This window comes from Drosophila tropicalis, unplaced genomic scaffold (assembly GCF_018151085.1).
Source record: "Drosophila tropicalis isolate 14030-0801.00 unplaced genomic scaffold, ASM1815108v1 contig_169, whole genome shotgun sequence".
Classification (NCBI taxonomy): Eukaryota; Metazoa; Arthropoda; class Insecta; order Diptera; family Drosophilidae; genus Drosophila; species Drosophila tropicalis.
The window spans coordinates 139,541-158,092 of NW_027172614.1; the positions used below are offsets into that span (position 1 = coordinate 139,541).

At 38.6% G+C, this 18,552-nt stretch overlaps 1 protein-coding gene across 1 annotated transcript in view; it reads left to right on the forward strand.

The window, feature by feature from the left end:
* The first annotated feature begins 794 nt into the window (after window positions 1–794).
* Tet (Ten-Eleven Translocation (TET) family protein) overlaps window positions 795–18,552 on the forward strand; it is an 82,845-nt gene continuing 65,087 nt past the window's right edge. The window contains 3 exon segments of the mRNA XM_068283801.1: window positions 795–3,240; window positions 3,423–3,563; window positions 8,461–8,478. Of these exon segments, the coding sequence (XP_068139902.1) occupies window positions 1,636–3,240; window positions 3,423–3,563; window positions 8,461–8,478 (1,764 nt within the window). The 5' untranslated portion in view covers window positions 795–1,635.

An 18,552-nucleotide genomic window follows, 5' to 3' on the forward strand; every position in this document is an offset into this window, starting at 1 on the left:
TCCTTTACATTTTTTGCCGCTTCCTGCCGGCTCAGTCGACTTGGACTTCGACTTGGACTTGGCCAACGCCGCTCATTATATAGTCAAAGACCATAATTATGTGTTGAAGTTGAGAAAAGAAAAAAAAGACAAAACAAAAAGGCAAAAAAAAGTGAAAAAAATTAGATTGAAGACAGTGTCCGTTCAGCTGAGCAGAAAGAAGGCAGAGGGAACCAAACTTTTTGTTTCAAATCTCAATATTTTAGTTTACTTATCAATTTTAACTGTTCTGTCGTTTTCAGCTTTCAACCAAAGGATTTGATAATACTTGCAACAGCACAACCAACAAATAGACAATTTTTGGCACAAACAAAATTCGCCAAATCTTTTGGCTCATAATCAAAATTGAAATTCCCAAACTCGAAACCAAAAACAAAACAAAAAAAAACCGAATGCAAATCATATAAAGCATAATTATATAATATTTCTACTATATATATACATATATATACAAACATATATATGATAAAATTCATTGAATACAAAAATTTACGAAGTAATGTTTAATTAATTTGTAAGCTAACCAACAAACAAACAAACTGAAGACAAAGATTTTTCAACTTTAAGCATACGAAATAAGTAATAAAAATAATTAATAAAATTACAACAAAATAAAATAACAACAAAAAGAAATACTAATTTTACCGCAACTATTTTTTATATACACAACAAAACGCAATTTAAAATTTTAACAAAACAAAAAAATACAAGATCAACCAGAGTACAAAAAATTTCATTAATTATATATCAAAATAACAAAGCTAAAGTAAAAAAAAAAAAAAAAAACAACAAAAAAATCAACAACGCATACAAATTAAAAGTTTTACAACAAATTTTACAACCAAATCGAAGAAGTCTGCATAAACAACAACAATTTATCAACAATTTTGCATAGCTGCCGTTTTACAACACAAATAAAGTACAAAAAGACAACAAATAAACACAAAAAAGAAAAACCAACGTTTAAATATTTAACAAATTACAAATTTTAACAAAAATCAATATCAATTTATTAATAGCACTTTTACAAAACCAACAGCAATTACAATAACAAGTATTTATATAGATATATTAACTCAATGTAATTAAGCATTAAACAAAAAACAAATTTACATAAACAAATAGAGTACACACTCAAATAAATGCACACACACACGCTCATACTACAAACATATAAGCAAAACCCGTGAGTTCAAAAAGCAAAGCAAATACTGTGGCAATTTTAGTCAAAAGTAAAAACTAAAAGCAAAAAACAAAATCAAATTGATTTAAATAATGTTTAAACGAAAAGTTGAAAATTAATCAAAAACTACCTCAATAAAGAGTTCAATTGCAAACAAAAGGAGATAAACCCATACAGACAAACATATACATACACAAACAAAAAAAGGAGAGACAAGTGCAAAATCTCTCTGTTAGTACAAAAAAAAAAAAAAACACGTTTTATTGACGTAACTCCAGTACAAAACAATTTTGCCAAGCGTTTTACGGTGTTTCGTTTTCCTCGGTTTACGGTTTTCGGTTGTTCCCCCAGAATAAAAACCCACGCAGTGGCAGTGCCAAGATCTGCGTAGCCATGCCCCAATGCAAGCTTAGATGGCGTCTTCAATAATTGCCCAGAGCAGCAGCACAGGCGGCCCAATCGACAGCAGCAATAGTGCCAGCAACAGCAACAGCATCATTGCCAGCAACGCGACAGCCTCAGTAACGAACCTTCACAACACTCATCTCAACCAATTGAGCACCTTGAGTCAGCACTACACAACACCCTATCACACGCACTATCAACAACACTATCAGCAGCAACAACAACAACTTGTCGATCAACAGCAGCAACACCATTGGGACTACTATGCCAGGCAGCAGCCAACGGCCACCGCCACTAGCCAAGCCAACGGCAACAATAGTCAGGATAGCTCGACAGTTCCTGCTCCTTTGGACAGCAGCAGTAGCAATCATGCTAATGCTGCCAGCGGTAATCGGCACAGTGATGCCAATGCCAATACCCTTTCCGCCGCCACCGCCGCATTAGGCGGCAGCAACAGTACTAACACCAATTCCAACTCCAATTCAAATTCCAACGGCAGCTATACACGTCCCTGGGAAATGGAGTCCAAGGATAACAGTGTTAGCCATACTCTAAATATCCAGCAACAGCAACAACAACAACAGCAACAACAACAACAACAACAACAACAACAACATCAGCAACAACAGCAACAAGCCATAAAAAGCGGCTTTGAGCCATTTTCAAAGCTACCGTCATTCCAGAGTCAATTCCACGGTTATAATGAGCAAATGATAGCAGATGGCACACCCATGCCACCTGCCCCAGCTTCCACGTCTGCGGCGTCAACAACAGTACCAACTGGAAATGTGCCACCCATGAGCTCCCTACAAACAGTGGCCATGTCTCCGGCGAGCATTTCCGTTAGTTCACCAGGCATGATGAGTGTTGGCTCACCGCTAACACAACTTTCTGGTATGCAGACCAGCATCACACCTCCCTCGGGTAGTTTCACCCCTCTGGGAGCACCGCCACCACCACCAAATGCATTTCATCATCATGTCCTAAATCCACATCATCATCCTCATCACCATCCCCATCATAGGGGAACTGCTTCCGGCTATCCGTTGGGGCCAGCTCCATCAACTCCCTATGTCGATCTGCAATTGTATCAGCCTCTTACACCGGGATACGCAACAACTGGCCTGCAAAAGAAGGAATCAACAGCGGCGTCTAGCAACGATTTCGAAATGCTTATCAAGAAAGATGAATTTGATCTCAGTGGGAGCCAGCAACAAAATGTAGGGCATGTTCCACATGGCTTGCATACGCCCTCATCATACGATGGCAACAGCCAGAATAGTTATCCACATGCTACCACCACAAGCAGCACACAACCACACACGCCAACGCCAACACCCACGCCCTCAACTACCACACCCATCAAGGTGGACAAATCGCAACAGTCGCCAATTGCGCGGCTGGAGGGTCGCAAGAAAGAACGACGGAAACAAAGACCCAATTCACTCGAGTCCAGTGCCGAGAGTGAGGCCAGCGGCATGGACGTCGACCCAAGCAATCCTGGCCAAGTCGATGCCGTTTCCAGTACGGCCAACTTCAAGAGTCCTATGAGTACTTTGGGCATGGGCGACAGCAATGATGCCACAGCCCATGCGAACGGTTGCGATAAGCAGGTAAGTTTGCCAAAAAGAACATATGGGGGTAAATGCAAGTCAAGTAGTAGTGGAGCACTGGCAACCGCTGCAATTAACAGGAGCCATCTGGTCACCCACACCCACCTCCACCCGCTACCCTAACCTACCCCTACCATGTACCCAATGCCAACCACTCCACTTCTTCCTGCTCTGTCTTTCAGTCAAAGAAGAAGCGTAAGCGCTGCGGAGAATGCGTCGGCTGCCAGCGCAAGGACAACTGCGGAGAGTGCGCCCCTTGCCGCAACGATAAAAGCCATCAGATCTGCAAACAGCGACGTTGCGAAAAGCTAACCGAAAAGAAGGTAAGTCCTGGGAATCACACCAGCAACATGTATACCCCCGTCCAGCTACATCGCAGGGACTACGACATATTCCATTTCATTCAAAAAGTTACTCAATGAAATTGGCAAGCACCTGAAAAAAGGGGAAAAACTATAACCGCTACACAGTGGGTCAAGTAGGCAACTTAAATGCGCAAAATTAACCCTCTCTGAATGGACCTTCTCTTATATGTGATCTATAAAGTCTATCCGATATTTATTTCTTTTCGCTTTCTGTTTACTTCTGACATTTTTTATAATTAAAAGGTATAAATTGTTCTAGTAATTTGTATGTTCAGATGCTTCCTGAATACAAATTTGAATTGAAATTTTGATTACCTTTTCAACAACTTTTTGAAGTCTTCTACCAGAGAAAACAGGTTTATTTTATTGTCTTCTTTTTTTCTCTTTTTCACAATCCGCGGTAGTGCCATCGAAAAATTCGCGGTCTTTCGCTTCATCGGTCAGTCACTCAAGATTTATGTCAGAGTCCAGCGGAACAGATGTTGCAGCATGAGTGCAAATGAATGCGGCTGCTTGTATGTATTCTTCCAGGCTCATGCTAATGCCCATTCCCAATGGAAATTGTCTTTCTCTCTTTGTCTCATTCGCTCTTTACCTGCAGAAGTATTAACCGATAAACGTTACGCAGTACTGGGCTTCTCTGCGTTTTCTTGTAATTTTTTTCAAATACTCACGTGTGTGCTTAAGTACTTTGCATCCGTGCACTTTAGAGGAGCTCAGCGCATCCGCACGTCCCCACTGCAGCACCCGGCATCATTCGGTACTGAGATTATTACATCGGCATCATCTTCATGTGTTCATTCTTTTCGCTTATACATTTCAAAATCACTTAAGATAACTGCAGGCAAACCCACAGGCTGAGCGTATCCTTTGAGAGTTAAATCACATGTCCATATGCATAGGACAAATAAATGTGTGTGCATGTGTCCTTTTAACTTAAATTAGGTAGTCAAGTGATGTTGCCTTCGGGTGATGTCAAATGTCTCTATAAAAATTTGGTTCGATGACGTATTTGCACTTGAAACTACATTTCTCAAGTACGATCCTCTTTAGGTTTAAATAGTCTCTAATTTGTTTTATGGGATGCCAAATTGCTGACTCAATACATACATAAGTGTAAATATGTATGTACATACAAAAATTAAGAATGTTCGCCAAGTTTTTATATACGCATAGGAGGAAAAGCTAGTTAAATAATAGTATAGTGACAACAAGAACAACAACATAAACATTTGCCAATATGCCATATGAAATAAAAACAACAATAAAAACGATAATAACGAAATGAAGCAACAACGACAAACCCAAAGGCAACAACAATGGAAAAGCAAATGTTGTTCGCAGCCGGAGCTAAAGGAGCAGATGTTCACAAGTTACAAACGCGGCTTTTGATCGCACACACACACTCATATCCATGAGCAGACGCACATGTACACACACAGATGCAAAAAAACAGAGAGATAAATAAATAACGACGACGGCCACGATCAACGCCGGCAGCAACGTGGACAGCAAACAGGAAACCTAACCAACAGCAGTGAAAAAATATAAAATAAAAATAAAAGAATACAGTAAAACGGAGAGGAGCCGAGAGAGTGACTGATAGGATGGGTACAGAGGGAGAAAGAGATAGAAAGAGAGAGAGAGAGCAGGCTGGTCACACACAATTAAGGTTGACAGGACGCGCTGCTGAGCCTACCAACGCTCTCTACACAAATACACACACACATCAAACCAAAGGTTGTCAAACAAGAAAATCGCACGCAAACGATCGACATCAGTGTACGGCCAAACGGCGGCGCTCAGCTGTACGACCGACACACATAGATACATATACATAGATAAAGTTGTAAATTTGTGCAGGCAACGTAGTGAGCAACAACAACAAAGTTGACATGTCAATATAGACTGAAAGATATGGTGAGATGACCCAGCCTTACCGCCAATTTTGTTGTCGGAGCCCTTACTCATTTTTTTGTTGCTTTGTCATTATCGTCATCATCATTTGATTTGTCTCTTGCTTACACATACATGATACACGGATGATGATGACAATGCTAGCTCTACCTCGCGGAAGCTCGCTTCTAACCGAACCAAAAGTTTTATCCTTACTATATTAGATCAGTACACTATTAGATGTATGTATATACATACTAAACGTTTCTTTTCCTATAGACTCTTTTGTTTTCTTTCTGGCTCCATCCCTTCAGTTTTTTGCAATTCCGTGACCTCTCAGCTAGCATCTGTCCATATATTCACTAGCGAAGAAAGATTTAGTCAGTTAAGGACGAACTTCCCGGCGTTTGTGCTTCCACAAAAAAAATCAGTCCAAAAAGCCCTGAGGCGCAAGTCATTAACTTCGCTATTAGAGTTGCTTGGCCGGTTCGAGTCGCTCACCACCGTACACCATTTGACGATTTTGATTCTTGTGTGGAATATTTTTCTGTTCGGTTTTTTCTTACTTTCTTTAAATGTGCAGTTTTTTTAAGGAATTTTCTCATTAAAATGTTTTTTTTTCGTTATTTTTGCACTTTCCATCTCCGGCGAAAAAAATAAGGCAAATATTAAAAGTGTCTGCTTTTAAAAGAGAGGAAGACGGCAAGAGGGAAAGGGAGGGAAGGGAGAGAAAAGAACGGTACAAGAAGTAGAGAATAAAAGAAGAAGAGCAGGAATCAACCCCAAGAAAACCAAGACAAACAGTAAGGATATTTTGTAGTCTATTTATGGCATGAGTGATTGACTTCATTTTGGAGCGGCTTACAGACATGGATAGAGTTTGTGGCAGCAGCGTTTTCATTATCTCTTTTCTTTTTCCAGTCTATTCCTTTGTACACAAGTTTTTCGTAAAGAAATTCCAACAAGAACTCCAATAAGTCCAACAAAAATTGAAATCAACTCGAATCGTTGAAGCTAGTAACAACAAAGTAGTCCAGAACCGAGCTCTAACGGCTTAAAGGTTTCACTTCGTGCATACGAAATATGCTTAGCGCACATGAACATAAACACGTATCCTTAATTTTGCACTGTGAGTGCAATGCTCCTACTTGAGCTCACACACACACACACACACACACACACACACACACACGTACATACGCACAGATATGCATGCACATTCACATCCTTTCGGTCGTGACATACTCTCGGCAGTCGTCCAGGTTCTAGCCGCCCTGCCTCAGGCTGACTGGCACACATCTCCAGCACGTCCATTTTCAGAGGCAGCTCACAGTTTCGGCACGTTGGCATATGTATAGAAATATGCATGTATGTATAGGTGTACATACGAGCATAAGCATGTATGCATATGTATACAGGAGTTGTGATACTTGAGCTACAACAAAAATGAAGTGAACGTTCAGTTAATGATAATTACGAGCTTCATTATCGTCATACATTTGCGTTGTGCAATTTGATACCTTGTCGTGGTCGTGCTCCTAGTAGTATCCAGTTGCAACAGGATTACTTCACCTCCCCTTTCTCCTTCTGCTCCACATCTTTTTCATTTGCGTTTTTTAGATCTCTCTCTTCTTCTGTGATTGTATTACAACATTTTTCGCCATATTCTGACGATAATGATTGTTATGTATGGCCAGGCACACGCTGACTTCTTTTTGCTTTCTACTTTCCTCTGCTCATCCACATTGCATCAATCATTCAATTTGTGCATTTGTCATTCAATAAGTCTCAAAAAATGCTTAAAGGCATGTTCAGACTTCCTTGCGCAGAGTTCAATGCTCCATGTCAGCTGGCAAAGACAATGTTTTTCGAGTCCGAGTTTCAATCCTGCCCGAACTCCGATTGAATGAATTTTTCCTTTTTGTTTTATTTCCTTTCTGGTCGAACATCTGCATCTATGTTTGAGTGTGTTTAGTTGTGTATATTTTTTCTCTCCGCACATTTCAATGCACATCTGTTCGCATTGTTTTATGGACGAGAATTAGATAGGACTCTTAGACTCAAATTTAATCCTCTACACACACCCACAAAACACAACACATACACATGTACATATCTGCTATTCGAATAATATGCCTCAAAAAAAAAAAGCACATGCATATATATATATATATATATATGTTTGTATATGCATATGTATGTATATCTGTATCCCTATAGCTATTTAGACAAATAGGAAGCAACTATTCTGCTAGGCAAACGCATGCTTAAATCCGCTTATACATTTGGCTTATTCTCTTCTAGTTTTAATTGAAATTGAAAACTTTAAAACTTCAATTAATACAGTTTGTTTTGTTGTTGGTTGTTTTCTGGGTTTCATTGTTGGTGTTGCAACTTACGATATTTTAATGGGCCTCATTTGAAGTGCTTCATTTAATACAAAATAAAATATAAGAGCGTAAATTGCCGCCATGGCAGCCAATTAGTGAGCTTATTTTTGATGGTCCAACCATTTTTATACCTTTTCAAAAAGGGTATATTCATTTTGATCAGGAAAGTGACACGTTGAGAAGAAACATAAAGCACCTAAGACAAAAGTATCTTGAGCCATGTCTATCCTTCTATCTATGTATCTATCAAGTTTTTAGGTAAAATATTGTTTTAGCTTTTCCAGTAATTTTGCGAGGGTGTTTAAACTTCGGCAAAGTGGCGAGGGTCGTCCTGTCCATTAGTTATTGTGTACTTAACTCTGCGATTGTCACCCATATATGCACACATGTATGTAAATATATATGTGTAGTTCAGAATTTATCTGCATTTCAAAAATATAAGTAGGCTTAAAAGGGAATTATTTTGTCGTCCTTTTTTATTGAGTAACTTTTTTTTATTTTTGATATTATTATTATTGTTGTTACTACCATTTTTATTATATTATTATTTCTTTCTTTTTCTCTTTCAGGAACCAAAATCCAAACCAGTACGTATTACTTTCAATATTATTCAATATGTATTTAGTATTTATTTTAAAGTTATCACATCCTTCCTTTTTGTCCATTCAATATCACACATATAATTACATCTTCAGATATCCATTTTCGATGAAAATCGCTAAACAAGTTGAAGATTTCGAAATACGATATAAAATGCAAATCTCTGTGTTCGACCTAACATTTTGAATATGATTATTTAAAAATCGTCAAGTTTTTTTTTTTCCATGGTTCTGTTAAGCATTGCCATTGTTTTGCATTGCAGATACGAAATCTTTCCATGTGTATCTATGGATGTTTTTGTCAGCTTTAGTTGGTACATAGTTTAGTTTAGGTTTTTTTACCAGCAGATTCTATTCTCTTTTTTTCCCACCAGGCGCATAAATTAAATAATAAAATGCTTATGTATGTATGCATCTATGTACATATATGTGTGTGTGTGTGTGTGTGTGTGTGTGTGTTTTTGTCTGCGCAATTGAACGCTTTAGTTGTTGCTGTATTTATGAAAATGATTTCGCTCATGTAGATGGATGATGGGTTTGGGCTCTGCTTCTGTCTCAATTTCTGCTGGTGGTTGTTCTTGCTGCTCTTGCTGTTGCTGTTGCCGTTTGTAGTTATTGCTGCTGTTGCTGATGATGACAATCATTCATTCTGGTGCTCTACACATTTATATAAATCTGCACTGATTATAGTGCGTTGTTAAATTTTAATAAATAAATTTTCACATCCTTGTTAAGTTTTCAACTACAACAGCCAACTACAAAAGCAACAATATCAGCAAGTGCAGCGGACAAAACCAACAACAAAAATCTGAAAGCTAAATGCAAACAAATTAATGTTGCATAATTAACATTGCTGTTTATTTTTTCCTCTTTTTTGCTGGCAATTTGCATAGAGGCAAGGCTAGAGACCCAGTATCCTTGCTTTTAGTTGTGAAGGACACCAATACCGCATTGGACCACGCCTTACTACTCAATTTCACCTTGCACCCACTCTCTCCATCGCTATCTATTTTGTTTTAATGGAAAACTGTGAGGAGCAAAGCAGAAAAAGTAGAAGTAAATACATTATAATGACCAGGGTGCATATTTAGGGTACCTTCTACTGGCAGGTGCTAAGTGCAGGAGATAGATATAGATATTAAAAATTTCATGTTGTTGCTGTTGTTTCTGGTATTGTTGTTATTGCTGTTGGATGCTTTTATTGTTTATTAATAAACAACAACCAGGAAGAAAATATAAATACAAAGCTTTAGCTGCTAATTGCCACAGCAACAAGAAACAGGGAAAATAAACAGCAAATATATGTATATACATATATCATTTAAAGGATCCCGTGGTAGAGTGAGTCAGAAAGTCAGCGGAAACTAGCCATATAATGGTAGCCCTCTTTTTATCAATGTTAAGTTGTCGTCAAATAGAGAATTTCAATTAAGGTCGTAACATTTTGTAATTGCATAAAGAATGTTTTGTTTCATAAATTAGTTCTTTTTCGATGCAGTGATGTATCATCCTTAACATACAAATACGTATATACATGCTTAGATACAAGTATTTGCATTTCATTTTCTGAACCCTTTTCCATCTGCATTTCTATTTTTGAAGTGCATTTAACTTGCCCTGCGCACATTGCTGCCCGTTGGCTCAATTTAAATATCAACGATGCATGGCCAAAACGACAGAGGGAAACCTGTCCTTGTCGTTTCACCCTATACCTGTGTGTCTGTGTGTGTGTCTTTTTCTGTATGTCGTGTGTACAAGGTGCAATTGCACCACATTTTTCAGCTTGACCGATTCGGCCGACCCTTTTCATACCATGCACCAATAGGGTGAAATGGCATATTAAAGTCGCCAAATAGTATGTGACGACTCTCGATCACCATCAACAGCCGAGTCGATCTAGCTACGTCCGTCCGCCCGTCTGCTCGTATGAACACCTAGATCTCAGAGACCCAAATCAAATTCGGCGCTGATGTTCAAATTATACGTATAAACGTATTTTACTAGGCGGTTCATAAGAGAGGAGGTGGCCGTAGGCTATCGGCGGCGCTAGAATGCTCGTGTGTTATTAAGAGTGAGCAAGACAGCATGCAAAAAGAATTTAATGCCCGTAGTGCATGGTATCTAGAAGTCGGCGAGGCGACCGATTCACTTCATTTAATTTTCTACGCGGCGAAACTAAGTAAATTCGCACCCCAACAACAACAGCAGCAGCGACAAGAGCAAAAACAACAAACAGGTACGCCGAGTCCGCTGCATAAGGGGTTAAATGTAGCCCACAGGAAGCTGGTAACTTTATGTGACTCTCCTGCAGACGTAGGCTTAGAGGGTCAGCAGGTTGCAAACAAGAAGAGAACTACAACAAAATACTGATTACAATTTGAGAAAGTTGAACAAATTTGTGTTGTCGGATCAATGAGTAGAGTGAAAGACAAATTTTATCATTTAGTTATGACGGCAAACTCCCGCCTTTTTCGTCCTCATCCCCATCTTCGTTTTTGGCTTCGTTTCTTTCCCACCAGCCCCATGTTCAATCGAAACTGTTCTCAGAGCTATCTCCTCTACTGGTTCCTTTTGGTTTTTGGGCTCAATGAAATCCGTTTAAGCTCGAGAAAAAAGAAGAAACCAAACAATTTCAATTTCGAAAATGTAAAAAAAACAACAACAAGAGAGACGCGGAGTAAAACTTTTTAGCTTACAAAGTGCCTATCAGGCAATATGAACAACAATTTGCCATATCTTTTGATTGCATTTTGACAACAACAATAACAGCAGCAACAACAAAATAAACTTGGCATGAGGTCTGGCATATTGTTACAAAAACAAAGACAAGGCACTTTTGGAATCGATTTTTGATTATTTTTGCTTATCATTGTTGTTCCTTTCTCGTGGTGTTGTCGTTGCCAATCTCCCAACTCAGCTTACAACTACCCCTCCTGCAAACTTGCTCCCAAAAAAAGGCCAATAACCTAAGCAAAATTCAATTTAATTTTCTTAAATATTTTGAGACAATTTCTCTCTTGCATTATCATGCCGAGAAATACAATTTTATAATATTTTCATATTTTACTTCTCTTCGAATATACTTTATCATGTTTACTTTCAATAACTTGTTGCCCCTACTCCAAGCCATGCTTACTCCCTCACACCGCTCCACAAAGAATTCAATTCCGCGCATAAACTTAAAAAAAATGGAAAACAGAGGAAAATGTTGTATTGTATTTTCCCTATTTTGCTTTATTTATAGCTCAGAGCCTTTGCATTTGGCGGTTTTTTTCTTTTTTTATTTTTTGTTTGTCGGCGCAAATTGAAAATATAATTGAAACAATAAATTTTGCTTTGTGTAACCAGGAAAGAGTTAGATGGCATACAATAATAACAGGAAAAAAAGAGTACCAAGAGGGAAAAATGTATTTTCCATTTGTAGAGAGAAAATCAATTCAATTTTCTTATAAAACTTGTCTGATGCTTTGACCAAAAGTCAAGTCGGAGTCAAAAAAAAAAAAAAAAAAACGAAAAAAATCATCCCTTAACTGTAAAAGAGGGTGGTTTAAGGAAACGAAAAAAATAAAAAAATACACACACAGAAGGAACAGAAAAAAAGAAGAGGAAAAATTAAAGAAATGTTGTCTAAAATCTCCACAATGCTCGTTCTTGTAGAGAACGTACACATGAAACTCGCTGGAAAAATTTCACAGCACGTAGCTTCAGTGCCAGCTACATTTAAAATGGTTTTAGCAAAAGGAACAAAACAGAGCTAAAACGGTGCAGGACTTTGCACTTAGTATGCCCATGTACATATGTACATGTGTATGTATGGAGACACGCAAAAACACACACACGTATAGTATTCTGCACACACACTGGGAAACTGGTATATATCAAACAATTTAGCGCATTGCATTACAAGTTACAAAGGGCAAAAAGTTGCACTGTAAGTTTTCTAATTGCAATGGTGAACAGCTCTCGCTTCTGGTTCCTCTTGATGCAACTCCTCCTTTAATCCATCCCCAAAGGACCAGAAATGGTGGTGCACGCACGGATAAAGTAAACGGTAGAGCATAAAGTGTTGTGCTGTTTGTTGCTGTTGATGTTGTTGCTGGCACCATCATAAGCTATGCAAACAAAATACGCATAAATATGCACACGCATCCACTCAACACTGAAGGCGGAGAGGGAGAGGAGATACATATACATACATACATATATATTATTCAAGAACAGACACGCATATACATCCATACATACAAAACCATATAAGTGTAAACACCTCCACCTTTCAACATGTACCACCAATGTTACTCCTTAACCTCTTTCCGCGGGCTTCGCTTTGAAGACCTGCGCTTACGCATATTGCGTATACGACATGCATTTCAACTGAAGCTTTGCTAAAAAAAAGAACGCATTCCATTAGCATCTTAGATAGACTCCTTACTTTACCCTTTCACCTCTGCCGGAGAATTAAAGTAGAGCAGGACTTGGTGAGAGAGAGAGAGCAGGGCTGCATTAGTTTGTACTTTATATTAATATTTGCAGTGGCAAACACTCTATATACCTACCTATATAAATATGTATACCAACTTTGTTGTATACATATATGTATGTATATGAGTATGAGTGTCTGTGTTAGCGCCGTCACCATAAAGGAATCTGCAAAATGTTACCCTAGATACATGCAGCGACAAACTTGACTTGATGCAATTTCTTTGCCTATTTTTTTTTTTTTTCTTTAGTTAACCCTAACAACCTCAACTTTAGAACGATTGTCGCCTTTGATAAGCTGGCACGGCTGCTGCTCTTGTCGTTTCTATTGCTGCTGATGCTGACTTTGTTGCTCGGCTACTTGTGGTTGTTAATTATAAAAATTTCCCGTTTTAGCTGTGATCGAGTGAAGTTACGGTGCTGGAGGGCGACATAAAAGTACAAGAATATTTTCTAAACGGACGCTCAAAAGCATGCTACACTTTTTTCGCCTTTGACGATGCTATAAGTATGTGTGTGTTGTTTTGTATGTATGTATATATATGTATGTGGGGGACTCGTTTGAACAAATTGCAAGCTAGCATTTCATGCTACTGAAAAGAAGAGGGAATTCGATAGGGACAGAGGTGGAGGGAGGCAACAGGCGAACAACAAAAGTTTAAGAAAAAGAAAACTGTGCAAATAAAACTTTTTGCTTTCGTTGGCTTTCCCTGCTTTGGTCCCGTTGCAAAAGTCCTTGCCAAGGGTAAATGCAAAGTTTACACACACACACACACTCTGGAAAAGAGAGAGAGAGAGAGGGAAAGAAAGTTGACGGAACGCAACAAAAACTGTGCGCGAAAGTGGCCAAAAAGATGTTGCAAGGAAAGCGTCAAAAATAAGACCAGAAGAAGGAAAATACCAAAGCAAAAAAGTGCAAATAAAAAGGGCGAGAAGGAGATGATGCTTGGCTTTGATTTTGCACCAAGGAGAATAAAGGGGGAGAGTAGTAGGGAGAGAACGCGCCACGGGTTGTACAGAAGAAGAAGAAGAACCGGCATTGCAGTTGGCAAAACGCTTCACTGCACTTGACTATTATTTTTAAGTTTAAAGCCGGTTGGATACCGAAGGACCCTAAGTTCGTCCTTGCCAACAAATTGAGTTGTTGTTGCTGCCGCTGCTGCTGATGTAAAACTTTTGCTCTGCTCCTAGCCGGGCAACGTCTTTTGGCATCCTGGCATTCTGCCATCCTTTATACTTCCTCTAGCTTCTCTCTCTCTTCTGTTTCTCATTCCCAATCTCCCTTCTTCTCTCTCTCCCATTCGCCTTTCTATCCTCATCATCATCGCCCTTTGCATATTTTAGCGCGCGACTCGTGGAGTTTGTTCTCTGTCACTTCTCCCGTTCTGGTTGGTTCTTTGCACACTTTTTGCATTTTTTATGTGTTGGTAGGTCATTGCACGTACAAAAGCCACTTTTACTGCGCCAGCAGCAACACAGTGGCAGCTTCTAGGGACGCACCAGCTATAGCAGCTGCATTTGCAGCAGCAACATCAACTTTATAAAAACTGTTCATGCCGCGAAATTAAGAAAAAAAATAAACAAAGTCCTATGAATTTTCTTATGTTTGAATATCCACATTTTTTCTATTCAAAGGAATAAGCGAATCATGTGTCGAATTGTTTTCTTAGCGTTTCATCGATCTGAAGTGCACCAGAAAAGTTAAAAGCATTCGTGAATTCGTACAAGGTCTTTTAAATTCCAAATAAAGTCATATTTACTATTTTTCGCCTTCTATTACACTTAACCAGTGTTAGAAAACGGGGGACAGAGACATAAATGAAGGATAAACCAAGGACAAACTTCATTGATGCAAATGTCAGGGAATAAGGGAAAAATGTAAAACTTCAACATATTTAGTCCTAAACGTATTACATTCAGGGGAGGATTCGAAGTATAATTTTAGATCTTTCACTATGGATTATTTTTCCCCGAATATTATGTATTCAATGATAAAAATCTGCTGCTTCTAATTTTTAGCTGGGCTTGAAGAAGGTTGGTGTGCAATTGCAGTGAGTGTTTAATTAGTTTGAACTGTGAGATATAATGTCAAAATGTTCAAATGCCAAAATGCATAAATCATTTTTTGAATTCGGATGCGATGAATTAAAAATTAATGCGCAAACCATAAAAATGGCCGACCAACGAAACTGCATCAGATAAAGAGAGAAAATATATAGAAAGAGTGAGTGTGAGGTGATTGGTACGGGGGCGTACTGACGACGGTGCAAAGCGTAGAGGGGAAGGGAAGATTAACCAGGCAAGTATCTCTGGCCATGGCCAAGCCTGAGTTTGCTGCTACTGCTGCAGCATAAAGGCACATTTTTATCGATTTTCCTTGTGTTGGTGATGGCAAATGCAGGCGTTGAAATTTTTTGCAACCCCATAACGAACGATTCTGTGTTTCTTTTTCCTTTTCTGTTTTTTCTATCTCCCTCTTTCTCTCTTTGTTCTTCGTTATGCGACCAAAGGCACGCACTTTTAGAAAAATACCAGAAACAAATGGGAAAAACTGAAAAACAACAAAAAAAAAAAAGGAGGAGAATAGTGCGTGCATGTTTCCGAGTGTGTGTGGGTTGACGGAAGGGAGAGATAGAGAGAGAGAAGAAAAAAACACATACAGAAAAAAATCGCAATGAGGGTTGAAAATAAATTGCTTTTAATTTGATTTCAACTCAATTAAATCTACGAAATGGAATTTCAAATTAATTCCTTTCTCTCTATTTGCTATATCTATCGGCTGCTTTGCTGACATTGTTTTTATCTTTTTTTTTTTTTTTTTGTTTAGTATTGGCTTACTCATTAACTAACTAAAATGTACCTACATACTTGTAAACTTATAGAGAGCGAGTTAGCCAATTTAGCGGGTCGCTAGGATTTCGAATCTGATCATTTGAGCGATAACTTCGCTCATGAAAATGGTTTTGCGCCTATTCTTTGGCCTCGTAAGGGAAGAAAACTCTTACAGGTGTAGGGGCTTGTCATTAATTAATACTCAAAATTGTCTCGCAATAAGAACAACTAGTATGTTTTGATTACTTGTCTTCCTTTTACTGTTCCTAGACCCCCGAATGCGCAACCCGAACCCTTTCTATCATGTTTTTATACGCTCATTCATTTCTTGTCACCTCAACAAACAATCAAACATTTTCATTCCCCCTTTGTGGAGATGGCTCTGAACTTGACCTTGATAAATATTTTGAAGTGAGCTTTTTAGCACATAAATATCAAAATGGATACATCTCAAGGGGGCCGAACCTTTTTTCCCTCTCTCGTCGTGTGCCCTGGGCTGCCTCAATGTGTACCACACGCCCATGGGGAAGAAATGTCGCAATTGACATTGAAAATTTTCGCATCTAAATTACTTTGAAGCACAAATCGTTGATGACGCATATCCACGCTCGAAACCTAACAAAATTTGTACTGCAGATATATACAAACACAATATAAAAATACTATATACATAAATTTTTCGTTTGTATAAATGTACGCATATATATATATATATATATATATATGTATAGATATATACAAAAATACATGCACAGGGGTGGCTTTAATTCCAACCGAAACTCACCCTTAACTGGCAACTTTTCTGCGGAAGTCAACCCCCAAAAAATATACGACGGGAAAGGCACAGTCCTGCAATCAAAATGGGATATTAACCATAAAAACGTAAATCCTACCATCCGACATTTAAGAAGGAGCAGACCATGCTGCTTCTCTGTGTGAATCATCAACACCTAAACCCAGACAGATACACAGACAGCAGCTAGTCACTCAGTCAACGTTTTAGTCACGCAATCTCAATGAAACCAGCCTTCAAGGACGAACGGAGGCTAATCAGGAAAGCTCTTCCTGTATCTTCCGATTTCTTTCACCCTAACTCTGACCCTGACCCCGTCTCCTTCTATGGCTGTCTGCCTGTCGCCACAAAAATGATAAACAAAATAAAGCAAGATTAAGGTTGTATTGAGGTAACCTTGAAATCCTTGCCTACGGAGATCTGTTCCCCTTTCCTTCCTTTCCCACTTTGTAACCATGCGGCCCCCTTTTAGATGCCAACGCTTGAATATTTGAAAAAGGGTTGCTGCCAGTGAAGTAGAACTAATTAATATTTTGGCACATTGCTAGGCAAAACGATTCGGGTCAAGGTTGTTACGCTTTTTGCAAAATATATTAACCAATTCATGATTGCCTTATACATTCATACAGACGGAGAGGACTTGAAGCTAAATAAAGCAGGTGAATAATCAACAGATTTCAAGCAATGAAGAATCGTGAGAATTAAAAGGTTACGATAAATTTCTCAACACACAAATTCGCCTGCAGAAATGTACATACATCCAGCAGCTTTATATTAATGTATGTGGTTGTTGTTAGTATCTCCCTAAAAGCAGCAACAAGTAGGTAATACATCAAACCGAAGGGTTGCCAAAAGCCCAAACAGTACACACATACACACATGCCCAAGTTTTTTATAGGTCGCCCATTTGAGTCATTATCAGGGGCTGATTGTTGTTGTTGTTGCTGTTGTGCTTTCTTTTTGACTGTTGTGCTTATTGTTGTTGTTGCCGTTTCTCCCTCATCGTCTCCCCCAACCTTTTCATGCCGCCCGGCTTGTCTGATGTGTCATAAAACGAGCAACAGTTTCTGGATAGGTCTCCCCTTGTGTTCGACTTTAACTTTGCTGGGCTCCTACCATCAAACCAAGTGAGATAGGTCAGTTTTTTCGTTGTGCGTGTGGCCTGTGCGGTTAACTTGGCCGCTTGGTGTTTCGGCTGCTTTTAGCCGCTTGTTTGCTACCTGTTGCCTTCGGCTTTTTTGAGCCGCACTGCACCAGCTGCCTCATCATCATTACCATCAACAAAAACTAAGTAATAATACCAATTAAGTTAACTTACTTTTTGTTGCCACTAATAAAGACTGCAACAACAGCAACTAAATATAATATTAACTAAAGGTGTCTATTTTTTGTAAAAAACGATGAAGAATGGAAAATTGATTTTAAGACTTTAAACTCATTAACTGTCAGCAAGGGAGATGAAAGATGGGATGATTGAAATAAAAAATAAAACATTTTACTTACATATGTACATACATATGTAGAAGTATGTATGTACATATGTAGATGGGTATGACATTGTTTGTATATTCGCAAATACAGAGAGTTCGTATGTAAAAGATTTGCCTACTTTTGGCTAATCTTAACTGGCCTTAAGGCTGTATTGCATTTTAACAGACTCTTTTGGGTTGTATTGGTTAAAAAAAAGAATGCAATCAAAACAACTTCACATAGAAGCTACCAGTTCAGATATACATACATACATATATGGAAAATAACATTTGAAACTGAAATTTGGTGACACTTCATGCGATTTTATGTCAGTTCCACATTTTCCATAGTCATTGCATTTTCAACTTATATAAATGGATGTCCCTCCATTGCGAAATGCCAGGCCAATCGTGGTGCAGCTTCTCAGCCATTTTCTTTTTCAAACGAGCTATTTATGGCCTGGTGTCTCATCCCCAAGAACGACTGTA